Below are 13,218 nucleotides of genomic sequence, written 5' to 3' on the forward strand. Positions count from 1 at the left end.
GTCTTTTTACTGTTTTCAGTTTTGCTGCAGCTCTTTTATGGATCTTTTTATCTTTACTGTGTGAAGCACTTTGCATTGAAATCTTGCACAAATAGCACTATATGAATAAATTGTGATTGGGTTTGATTTGATTTGGCTGATGCAGCAGTAACACAAGAATACCCGGCTGGCTAAGTCTCATCCTGCTCCTAGTAAACATTATATACATGTCCCAACATGCACTATTTAAGCATCATACAGACGGCCAAGAATGTACTAATTTTAGCCCTTTTCCAGACAGCATTCAGACTGCTGTCATTAATCTGATAAGGACTGTTTTGGAGAAATGGCGTATGTTTGTGAGACTCACATTTAAAAGACAAATTCTATTTAATCCTCCATATGATTGTATTAGTGTTTAATCCTTCCATTTTAAATATTCAATATCAACATGACACATGCCCAGGAATTTCACATGAATCTATACTCAGGGTGTACATGAGCATTGTCTGTCACACAGTTCAGATGTTGAATAAACGTAACAATTTACAATACTGACAAAAACAACACATTCAAACCTGCAGTAGTAGGGACGTGGACAACACAGTTCTTTGTCGTGAGGTGGAAAGTAACTTGGCTTTCGGTAGTGTTAAATGAGAAGATTATGTTCCTTATTTAAGAATAGGCCTGTACTAAAATGTTTTAATATGAGTTCACAGCTCAGCCACACTCATTTATAATTGACATTTACAGTGAAGTATTTATGTCACAAGCTACAACATTTACAACATTTACACTGAAAATGACAAGAGTTGGCACATGTGGCCCTCTTACTGTCAGTTAAAAAGAAATTATGACCCTCACTGCGAAGACCAGTGACAAACCAATTCAGATCCCTACTTGTCAATGAGTGCCGACTGAAAGAGAGCAGATGTCCCACACCAAATCATTAATGCGCCCCATAGTCTGGAGGGGCATCCCGACTGTGCCAGTGCCACCTGTGGCCATGAGAGGGATGATGAACAGCCTTGTCCAGGGAGGAAGGGTTAGAGTCAGCATGGCATCCCCTGCCCAGCGTACCGGCAGCATTCCCATGGAAACTCTCACATTCCATTAGATAAGCATCACAGTGTAGAATGAGCGTAAATGGGTATCAAATCATCCATGGGTCTCCAGCTCTTCCTCTTGGCCCCTCTCTGTGTAAAGCCTGGAGTTTCCTGAAACAGGCCTTCGCTTGTTCTGCAGGCAAGCCTGGGGCTGGATTTTGCTCTGCCCGAGCTCAGGGGCCGGTCACGGGCTTGATAGCGGTCATAGGCAGAGACCCCGCCTCCAGGTGCGTACAGTAGGCCCCGCCGCGGGGAAAGTTGCCGGGGCGCATGGTGCCCTTCAGGTTGCTAGGGTTCCACTTGTTGACGGGCCCCATTCTGCAGCACCCATGGGTCACCAGGAAGAGCTTCTTCATGACCGCCCTCCTCAGAAGAATGTAGACCCAGGGGTCCAGAATCTGGTTACAGGCAGCCATGCGCACCACCAGCAGCATCCTGCTGTAGCACCAATGGCCCTGGCCCTGGCTCTGAATGGTCTGGATGGTGACAGTGACCTAGAGAGAGTGACCAGAGAGGGGACTGTGCTTACTACACGCCAGGAGACAAAAAAGTACATGTCTTTCTTTCTCACAGTCCAGGTGGGTATTGCCAGTACTACACCAGCAAAAGTAGCACATCTGAATGACAGTTTGTCCTAGACCACTAAAATAAAAAAAGAAATGTAAAGAGCTCATGTGTTTAAAAAAATATCCAGAATATTGTATTAAAGTGTTTTTTTATGTACCGTACTTGTGATGTATATATAAATAAAAATATGCAGGAATAATATGGCATGCTACATTAACCCTATAATGTGTAAGATCACAAATATGTGATTAGAATGTCCTTAACTGAACATTCTAATGCAGGTGTAACAATCATGATTGGTAATTAAAATCAATGGAGGTCTAGAACACTGACTCAGAATTTTGAAAAATCTAATTAAAAAAAAACCCTACTCTTCAAAGGGTTAAATATGTGTCACAGGATCAACAAATACAACAATAAAAGGGAAATAACAGCAATAACTACAGTATATAAGCAAACGTATGTCTACTGGATATAATAAAAAGTGGGCAACATAAGAAGGCCTGGGACACTACAAGGCACAGTAAATAAATCAGATATCACAACAAGAACACAGAGCCCATACTGTAAATCTATCGTCCCAACTGTTTTTGCAGCTGCATAGAGTAATTTACTGCTTGATGATCATTTTCATTTCTGAGTGCTTGGCACTGTGCACAGATCTGCATTTTGAATGTGATGTAACTTCAGGCTGATGCCCATACTAATGTGGACAAGAACCCAATATACCATTAGCACTCCACTAGCCATTATTCTCAATGGTCACTGACCGCAGCCAAAATGCTTTGAGCTCTCTGAAACGGTGCGCCACACTTGACCTTCCTTTCTCCCATGAATAACAAAGCATCTTACAACCTAGTGACAGGACAAATATATTAATGAATAACTGAGTTTCTCTAATATCAGAGCTAAGGGCAGATCTATTAGATCAATTCAGCAGTAACTGTAATGAATTTCAACAGATGACATTATTCCAGCAACTTGCTTAAACTTTTTAAATTGAGCAGAAGATGATTGGTGGAAATAAATTAGCTGCTGGGAAACTTGAAATGTCAAATCCCGTCAAGGCCCACTTATTGAGAAAAGCAATGGATTGATTCAATCTTCATTCAAAGTATTTAGCCCTGAAATGATGGACTTTTTCATACCTACACATTTTTAATATTTTATTTTGGTTCTAAAAAAGTAAAAATCTTGCGTAGTTTACAAGAAATGTTAATCGTTTTTAAATGAGTGCTTTTCTGCTTTCTCAAAATTGTGTAATTATGTTCATTAAAAATGCCAGCCTAAGGAAGAGGAAAGCAATAGCATGCATTCATCGGTTAAAAATAGCAATGAAAAAAAGCCAAATAGAAGGTTTGACCTTTTACAGCTTCAATGCGAATGAGATGACGTTTCATAGGAAGTGGGGTCATGTAAACTTGGAGTTTCATGGAAATGATTATTAACTATGATGTCATGGAGTGACTGACTCACTGACAGAAAGAAAAATGTGCTTGTACCTAATGGGCTGACCTGCTGAGCTATGAGAACCACATAACGGTTCCAAAAACAAGCATGGTGAATTTGCAGCTCAAAATTCCATGAGAAAAAAATTCATATTTAAATCATTCTTAATTTCTTTTCTTTTTTAACTTTTTGTTTAAGAGAAATTAAATCTTAAATGTCATAATCCCCTCTCAGCGCCGTTCTTTTGGCGACCGCGCCTTCTCAGTAGCCGCCCCCAAACTCTGGAATGCCCTCCCCCCTGACATCCGTACCTCAGACTCACTCACCTCCTTCAAATCACGTCTTAAAACCCACCTCTTTTCCCTAGCCTTCCCTTGATGTTTGTCTTCCCCCTCTCACACCCCCTCCTACCACCACTGCACCACTGGTCCCACTGCATTTTCTGCATTGTATGTTTTTTTATTGTATATTTGTATCTTTTTTTTTTTGATAATTCATGTATTGTAAAGCGTCTTTGATACTATGAAAAGCGCTATATAAAATAAATGTATAATATTATTATTATTATTATTATTATTATTATTATTATTATTATTATTATTATTATTAATTTAAAAAAATAATTCTTATAGGCTAATTGGAGACTCTAAATTGCCAATGGGTGTAAGTGTGTGTGGTGAATGAATGATGAGAAACACCATGGCCTCTGTGATCAAACCAACACAAACAACTTTTCTCTACCTCAGGAAAAATCGGGGATTGAATTCATACATTCCATTTCGGAAGCTGCCGACTCAGTGACCCTTGCCGGACGATAACGAGCAAGTCGCTACCTAACGAATTCCAATCCCCCTGAGCCGAGATAAGAGGACACCTTCGAGCGCCCGCAATCAGGCTCAGCAGGCCTCGCGGAACGGGATAAAGGTCCCTTACCAGGAGGGGGGCCCAGCAGACGCAGGACACCAGCATTATGGCCAGGACCTGGCAGATCATCTCCAGGTGCTGGGAGGTGCGCTTGCAGCTCCTCCTGCTGTGGAGCTTGGAGCGCAGCAGCGTGACGCCGGTCACCGCGTTGCACAGGATGGAGACGGCGAGCGAGAGCAGGCCCACGCCGGTGAACAGGAGCGGGAGGAAGACGTCCAGCCACTGCCGCGCCCCCTCCTGGCGGAAGAAGCACCAGCTCTGCGAGCGCTGCACTTCGTAGGAGCGGCCGGAGAGGATGGGCAGCAGGGCGATCGAGGCGGCGAGGAGCCACGCCAGGCCCACCAGCTTCTTGGCGTGGCGGGAGGTGAGGCTGGCCGAGTGGAAGAGGGGCCGGGTGACGCCGAAGCAGCGCTCGGCCGCCATGGCGCTACCCAGGAGCAGGGGGCTGAGGCCGAAGAAGACCATGGAGGCCCCGAAGAAGTCGCAGAGGACGTGGCGGTGGACCAGGGCCGCCCAGTTCATGTCTACGCTGTAGACGTACACGGCCAGGGAGCCGTTGATGAAGTGCCCCAGGAAGTTTGTCGTCACCAGGCTGCTGGCGAAGAGCAGGAAGGAGGCCCTGGTCTTGAGGCGGAAACGGCGGTAGGCCTTGGCCAGGATGAGCAGCGCCAGCATGTTGGACAGCATGCCCACGCTCATGGAGATCACGGTGTCTCTGACAGACAGGGGCGTTTGATTGGAGGAGCTGTTGGAGGGGCCACATCCCTCCCTGGCGGTCCCATTTCTGGACATGACCAGGAAAGCGGACAGCCTGCAATGGGACAGACCATTTGAGAATTTTGCATTCCTGTTTCAGCAGTAGGCTTCTGTTAACCTGGTACACATGGCTTCAACTATGGCAACATATTTTTGCATTCTACCAAGGACACACTGTCATTGATGCAAAGCACCATTCTGCTATTGGACTGCTATTAGCTTCCCCTTCTGGAGATTCTTCAGCCTGCTAAACGCAAGTGTGTGAGAGGGTGAGTGAGTGAGTTAAAAGCCTTTGCATCTAAAAAAAGAAAAAAAAAAACAAGAACCAAACAGTTTGCTGACTTTGCTCCCATTCTTTTGCGAGTTATCTGCCCTTTGTTTCCCTCACCAAATGTGCTTCTCAAGTCACAGTGCTACATGCACCCAGGCAAGAAGAACTGCAGCTCAAGCATGTGCACTCCCCCTAGCTGACTGCATCCCACAGGCCAAGCAATATAGTGCAGTACATATAGTGAGTGCACTCCTGGAGGAGAAATGCGTCACTCACTCAATGCAGCTGGTGGCCCGGGGATGCCTGGTACTAAGCTATGCGGAGCTAAGCCAGTCACAACCCCAGGAACCCTGACTACCCACCCAGCCTACCACGCAAAAGACAAGCTCATTTGTGTCCAGCCTCAGCTACTGCCAGCGAATCACATGACTGAGCCTGGATCTTCATGCTATAAAACCAAACCGTCATGCACAATTAGAGTCCTTATAAACAAATTCATTCAGAGGCTCTCCTTTACTGGCATGTTCACCGTGAGGTAGAAGCTGAGTGTACTTGCTGCAGGAGCAGCCCTCTTACTGTGTGAGGTAGCCCAGTATCCAGTGCTGATTTCACAAGTCACGAAGTCATAGGCAAAAACATCATTTAAATCAGTTAACTCTATGCCTGATTTAAAAAGTATATGACGGTGAATGTTTCCAGACATATCTCAGCAAGCGAGCGAGCAAGCATGACTTCTGTCTTGTTTACAACCCCATTTGCAATGTCCACTTGTAATCCTAAGAAAATATGAATCTATAAATTTGGTATTGCACTTTGTGAGACCTCAAACAAAATTCCTTAGCAAATAACTTAAAAATTGTGGAGTATAGTTGCTTTTAGTATCATCCTGCCATTACTGAACACTGAAGGTCCTTCATTTCATAGTATCTAAAACTGACATCATCGTTATAATGCATTATTTAACTCCACAAAAGGGCTTGTCTGTGCATAACTCAACTCATTAAAAAGACACACAGCATACCTGATACTTTTATATAATTATGAATATATCCCATTTAAAAAAAATCTCATTTGTGTATTAAAATGCTGTCAGAAACAGACCTCCAATTTCCCGAACGTCACGTATGATTTGCAGTAAATTATTTATGAAATATAGTATTCAAAGCCAAATATTGTTAGATATTTATATCATAACTATTTCATAGTTACATTCATACAACCTAAAAATGCACAGAAGACCATGTTTAATCGTGTTCCCTAAACCGAATAAGATATACCTAAATAAATACAAAGCTTTACAAAAATTATAAATATACATGTTATTAAATAAACTGGCGTAGCTACTGTATTTGGACAAAACGTAGCCTACTCGTTGGACTTGGTTTATCACCACAAATTAAAAACACATAAGAGCAACTACAACAGATTATTGGCCACCGACCAGCCAAATATCAGAGGTGAGAATTCTTACCTTTTCCACGGCTAATATCCCAAATAATCCACCACGATGCCGTTCAGGCGTTTTCTCTCCCCTGCTATGTGTTGAAGCTGTTCTTCAGAAACGAACTCCAAATTATACTGAGACGGATCATGGACTGTGAAAGCGTGGTCCAGGGGTCCACTGTTTAACTTTGTGTAATCTGGTGCTCTCTCAAAACGGATGTTTCACTGTGCTGGAATGATGTACAAGGTGCCAAATAACATACGAGAGCGGAAGAAAATACAAATGAACCTTAGATGCAAACTAAAATTAACCAATATGTAAATATTTATCTCTAGCCTACTCCCCAAGCGATCATTTCACAACACCGATGCAGTCAGCAAACGACTGGGTCAAACCAAAATGTGGTCAATTATGCGAATTTATGGTGGAATTGTTTTAAGTGAAACTACTTTCAACGATTTGCCACAGCTTCACAGTGGTCAGGTGGAAAAGCATTACACTACAATACGATGTATAGAAAACATACATCGTGAGTGAGTACTAAGTGACATTTTACATTCGGTTTCTGGTGGAAATAATAGCTTTTCAGACGCATATATTTCTATTCAATAAGGACTTCTAAAACAGCTCGTTGTGTAGGAAACCAAGTGAAGTAAATTCAACTGTACCCAGGAGATTAAAGGATTGGACCCAATTTCTTATACATTAGTTTTATATACACTTGTTTATTTGAGCAACCGAAAGGATACGTTTCAGACAAAGCTAAGGAATCTTAACTAAAGGACAATGCGTTTTAAACGCACAGTGCCTGATAGCATTCTGCCCACTCTTAGTTCTGTAGGTAAAACTTTGTTTTTTCTGAAATACATAATTATAGATGTGCCCAAAGCGATGAGATAGGTGCACTGTAGAATATGCACCTATCATCTCTTTGGGTACATCCATAATTCAGACAGTTGATATGTTTTATAATTCAGACGCTTGATATTTTATAACGAAATGGCAACAAAATCATCGTGAATGATAAGGCAGGTGGTTAAGGTTGGATGAAATTCTGAACAGTGCGGCTATCACTAATGTTTTCAGCCCCTGCAGCTGTTGAAGGCAGACTCAACCGCTTAATGTTGTCAGCCCCTGCAGCTGTTGAAGGCAACCTGAACCGCTGGCATAAACACTGTGCACTGTGCAAACACTGTGCAACACCACAACCATTCCTGTGTTTTTCGACGGAATGATATAAGTATAAACAAATAACAGCATTAAGTCATTCAGCTAAGTGGTGGGTGTGAATTATGTTGGTTGTTAATATTACCCATTCACAACAAGAAGTAGTTGTTAAGCCGAATGCAGCCAGATGGTTTAAATCGCTGGTTGTTGTTTAGTTGCTTATCAAATATACTTTCCTACAACGATGTATACATTTTGTTTATAATTAACTTATCCATGTGAATATTTTTTATGGCGTTTCGTTTGTTTCAGTGCACTGCTCATGTACAGCAACAGTACGCCATCTCAGATTTGAGCCTTATGGTTATAGGTCCAGGGTCTTAACAGAGTGGTATTAACAACTACATTACCCCCACCTTTTTATGTCATTTCCTGTTTGGGGATAGACGCACAACTTGCTTCCCTCAAACGTTTTACTGGTGATATTGTGTTAATAGTGTGAACTTTCCATAGGTTACTGTTTTGCGACTTTACATTATGTAATGTGAGCCATTTGACGTCTCTGTTGCACAAGGTATATTCCACAATCTAAGACCACTGAATTTCGATTCCAATATAATGACTGGCAAAGCACTACTCGGTTCACTAATGAACAATAATTCCAGCAGTCTGTATATGGACTGTATAATGTTCTGTTCTGCCTCAAATTGAACCCACAGGCTAAAGAAAATAATGCTTCCTGAAAACCTCCTGAAAACTAGACAGTTTTTATAATATTTGTGGGATGGTTATCATAACTTAATTAGGGGTTTGTTCTCAGCTGTGACAAATATAGATTCCCCACCAATCCTATTAGTATTACTGAATTGAATCCAGCAGAAACCTGAATGTTTTCTAAAACCAGATGCAAGGAGTTGTGCAATTAATTATCAAAGGAAGTTTTTATACTTCCAGTTACTGCACTGTCATATAGTCACCTACTTCTAATTTGATTACCATTATCCAGAAAAATAACTCTTTCAATGTTTATTGAAAAGATTAGCAGAAAAATAAAATAAATGTGTTCCTTTGTTTCTTTGAAATTCTATTATAGCATTAAATCTCATCTTCATTACAATGAGTATCTTGTGTCTAGACCGTCATTTACATCCTAAACTACTTTTTCAGGGGACATGTATATATAAATGTTAGCAAAAGGGAGGTTTTTGCATAATATCTATAGAACAATGTATGAATAAAAAGTATTATATATGTGTGTAAACAAAGTACATTCTTCTATCTTAATCTAGCATATTGTTCTGTTACTAGTGGAAACTGAAAATACAGACCTGCATTTTGGTGCATCTGAATAAAACGTTTTTCTTCTCAATGATTAAAGGTCCAAGAGTATTGGATAAAATATTTTACCCCGGGCCACCTGTTCAACAGCCTTATCTTGTGTCCAGGTTGCGGTGGCTTTTACGGGAAAATCTGAAACAAAGATTGATTTGAATGCTCCATTGCTTTTCCTGTAAAGCCTTGGCATTGGGACATTTCCTCATCAGTGCTACAGGAACAGATGAGGGATATGTAGACTATGAGACATAGTGAACTTGTGAGGAAAACTGTTCTTAATTTGATTGTACTCCCAAAATAAATCCACTGTTAGTATCTTTTTTGAGCATGCTTTGCATGAATTTCAACTGTATACTTTCTAAGCAGAATATTTTTTTACTTCTGAAGCTAGGCGGAAATTTTGATTGTTTTGACAAGTGTCTTAGATGACAAAAACATGTTGCAGTGAAGATGTTTTAAAGTATATTATTCATTTTATTTTTATCGAATGTCCCTTGTAGTGTAGGTTTCTGCGTGGTACAATGCATGGCTCTTGATATTAAGACCAGAGACTCACGTCCCTTGCAGGGGACAAAACGAATTGGCGGGTCTTAGGAGGATATTACCAGGCTACAAAGCGGATGATCTTCCATGTCCAGTTGGGCAATGAGGAGACAGTATTGTAAAGCATTTATCATGATATGTAACAGCTGCTTCAGTACTACATCAGTGGAATGTAGAAGGCTTGTTTTTTTCTATGTATTCTAAGGGATCACTATGAAATGTATCACATACAACTTCATATGCAGGCATACCAGTGGGCACAACCTTCAGTTTGATTTGTTAAAAGCCACAAAATATGCACCATCCTTTTTTCAATTAAAAACAGAAGAACAGAGAAAAAAAATGTGCATCCGTTTGGGCTTGCATTCAAGAACTGTCTGGGAGTCTGGGAGTGTAAGATTTATGGTGGTGGGGAGGGAATAAGTATGAGAGGGGTTGCTCTGTGTAGCCAGAGCTGAGCTCCACAATTCCTCTGAAGGCTTGCTCATCCTACATCTAGTACAACAGACCACAAATGAACAATCAACCTCAGTAGACACTATTTCACAATGAAACAGGAAGTAGTCTACCAATAAAAATAAAACTTCCCTCCCTTTGGTCATATGCATACTATCAATTATGTATATGACCAAAGCCAGCAATGATTTATACTTTAAAGACAGTGAAAACTGACATAATATAATCATATTATATTGGGTAAATTTCTTACATTATTGCAGGATGATCAACATTTATTTAAATAGGTGTGACAGGTGTGAATTTAGGTGATGATGACGATCAGTATTTAAAGACTTGAGAATAGAGAGGACAGTCAGCCCTAGCCATGGTGTATAGATAACGTCTTTAGTCTGGTCACAGAGATTCAAGATGGTTGCAAAAAATATGTGTTGTGAAGCCATTTATCATTTATGATCTTACAAAAGTAAAAAAAAATATATATATATATATCAGGTCATTTGTCATCTGAAGTCAAGAAGGACCATTCATTTTCAGATATGATCAAAATGACGAGAATCATTTTTTGAACAGGATTTTTTAAATGGACAATTACCTTGCCACCACTGAAAATTTGTCTATTTGATGGGAAACCTGCTTATAGCAATGACCTTTAATTTAAAGTGATATATGTCAAAGAAGCAGACCTCAGTGTTGACAATGAGTTACAGAAAGGGTAGTTTGAATGACTGATCTGCAATTACTGGAAATCGTTTAACAAACAAGAGATCATTTCGAGGTAACCTTTAAAAAGGTTGTTACAAAAATTTAAATGACATTCAAAGTATCACCTCAAACCCCCTTCCGGAGAGGATTTAGAGTCTTCCCATTACAAATCACATTAAAGGTATTCATAATTTAACTGAAGACCCATTATTAAACCTTAAGTGATTTCAGATGGGAAGCTTCAAAGGATAAAAACAACATGGTCATCTGTGTGACAGATATTTTGCTAATCCTGATGAGATTTCCAAAGAACAGATCAGAGGGAGAAACAGGAAGGGAAAATGGGGTATGGAGAGGAAGAATATTATATGAAAATATGTTTGTTGTATTTAGAACTCATACAGTCACTAAAAACATTACTTTAAATGGTGTCCCTTTGATCTCTCTTCTGTTTGGCCATACTTGGCTATACTTGGCCCGCCATCGAGGTATCGTAAATTGCCTTGATTTCCCCAGAACTGAATTGGAAACACCTGTCTGTTGAAAGTAACTAGCCAAATAAACCTCAGAAATAGCAATGTCAACGGTGAGGGTACTCGATGTGGTTAGTATTGTTATTTCGCATTGGAAGCTTTCTACTTGACCTTATGGTATTGACTGAGCCCTAGCTAAGAGCAGAGACTGGAGGACAAGCACCTTGGTAGAGTAAGGCCACAGACTATGTGCTGAAGATGTAGTCATGGCAATGGACAGCACGAGGAGAAAGAGGAGACCTTCAAACTGGCAAATAATGGTGTGGAAAACAATTCATCAGAGCATCTTTAAATTTGATAATGCCACTTTTATTTTACATAGCGAAAACTTTATTTTGATATGTAAAATAAAAATAATTACCAAATTTACAGAGCCTTTTCTCCGCTTACTTCTCATGGACTTGTCTGACACACCTGCTGACGCTAAATAGAAAATAACAAGGGCACAAGCTCTTTCCTTCACTAGAACAAGCATGAGAAATTCATCCAAGCAGACAAAATGGAGCCACATCTCAAACAATGATCAGATTATTCTGCATCAAACATAATTACACACATGAACAGCAGTGGGCCTCACAACAAATGTAATACCAAATATAGCTGCGAGCAGCAATGAAGGGGCCAAGCACGACTGGGGCGCCAGGAGGACAAGAAACCAGAACAACCCCTGTACAAGACACCAGTCAGTCGCAGGGAGAACGGCATAACCCTCTACCATTCTGCAAAGTTTTGTAAAAACCGATCAGTCGGTTACAGGGGCCGCCATAGACTTCCATGGCAGAAAGCAATTGAAGCATTTGTCAAAAAAGTTTAATTTGTGGAAGATCCAATGGGCGGGGCTTATGGGTCCTTATTGGAAACTTGTTACCCTTGACGATTGACTTGATTTCATGACTGTAGCTCAAATGGGGCCGGAGATATGCTTGTTCAAAATTATCTAAGAAAAACACCTTTTAGCTCATGACAGCGCCACCTTTTGCCTTTTACAGAGTTTCGAAAACATCGGCACAGCGGCTATACCTAAACAGAAAATAAGCTCTCTAGCGCCACCACATTGCTTGATCGGGCCGAAAATGGAGGGTTAGCCTCCACTTATGTCTGCTGATGGGCCTACCAAGTTTCATGCTGTTAGATGAAACCGTTCAGAATTTACACCCCTTCATGTTACAAGCCACGCCCTTCTCAATATTCATTGGCTCATTGTGGCCATACAAATAGATTTAGCAAAATTCTGTGAATAGCTTTTGGTCAGCACCATCTGTAGATCATACGTACCGAATTTGGTGGTGATCGGATCAACGCCCTAGGACTAGTTCGCAAAAGTAGGTTTTTAGAATAATTCAAAATGGCGGAAAATCTATTATGACGCGTTTTAACAATGGTGCATTGGCATCGGCATGACCCAAGGATTCAATTCAGGGGAAACAATGCGATGCCTGGATATATTGGACTGTCCTTTATCAATGTGCCAAATTTCATAAAAAACCACCAATGGGTTCTATGGGCTGCCATAGACTCGCATTGCAGAAATAATAATAATACTAACAATTACAATAGGTGCCCTGCACCTTCAGTGCTTGGCCCCTAATAACTAAAATATGATAGAGGAATATTCTAAATGTTTAATCGGATGGTTTGTTTCATGAACGCAGACTTTGTTCTTACCATCCATATTGAAACATCTGCCCTACACTCAGGCAGGTGTTGATTGGAACTTCATAAGCATTATCATGAAATGTTAACTCTGTTTACAAAAGTTTCATCTGAGACTGCAAACCGTGAAAATATTGTGACAGTTCAATGATTCCCAGTCTCCTGTTTGATGTTTGATGTTTTTGTAAAATGCAGGCTGTTACAACGACTGCATCTCATTAGTGCATTTACCCAGCAAACTAAAGTGAATACCATTTTTTAAATGAATGTTCCTTCCTTCCTTAGAAAAGGAATTTTCTTTTGCTTCTAAGCCTTCCTGTAATTAAGAAG

At 40.6% G+C, this 13,218-nt stretch overlaps 1 protein-coding gene across 1 annotated transcript; it reads right to left on the bottom strand.

Annotated features, from left to right (window-relative positions):
- Positions 1–376: 376 nt before the first annotated feature.
- On the bottom strand, positions 377–6,801 carry LOC135256402 (prostaglandin F2-alpha receptor-like). The gene is made up of 3 exons (XM_064338126.1): positions 6,524–6,801; positions 4,035–4,836; positions 377–1,579 (listed from the first exon to the last, which is right to left on the bottom strand). The coding sequence occupies exons 2-3, from the start codon at positions 4,815–4,817 to the stop codon at positions 1,259–1,261; spliced, it is 1,104 nt and encodes a 367-aa protein (XP_064194196.1). The 5' UTR covers positions 4,818–4,836; positions 6,524–6,801; the 3' UTR covers positions 377–1,258.
- Positions 6,802–13,218: the final 6,417 nt, after the last annotated feature.

This window comes from Anguilla rostrata, chromosome 6 (assembly GCF_018555375.3).
Source record: "Anguilla rostrata isolate EN2019 chromosome 6, ASM1855537v3, whole genome shotgun sequence".
NCBI lineage: Eukaryota > Metazoa > Chordata > Actinopteri > Anguilliformes > Anguillidae > Anguilla > Anguilla rostrata.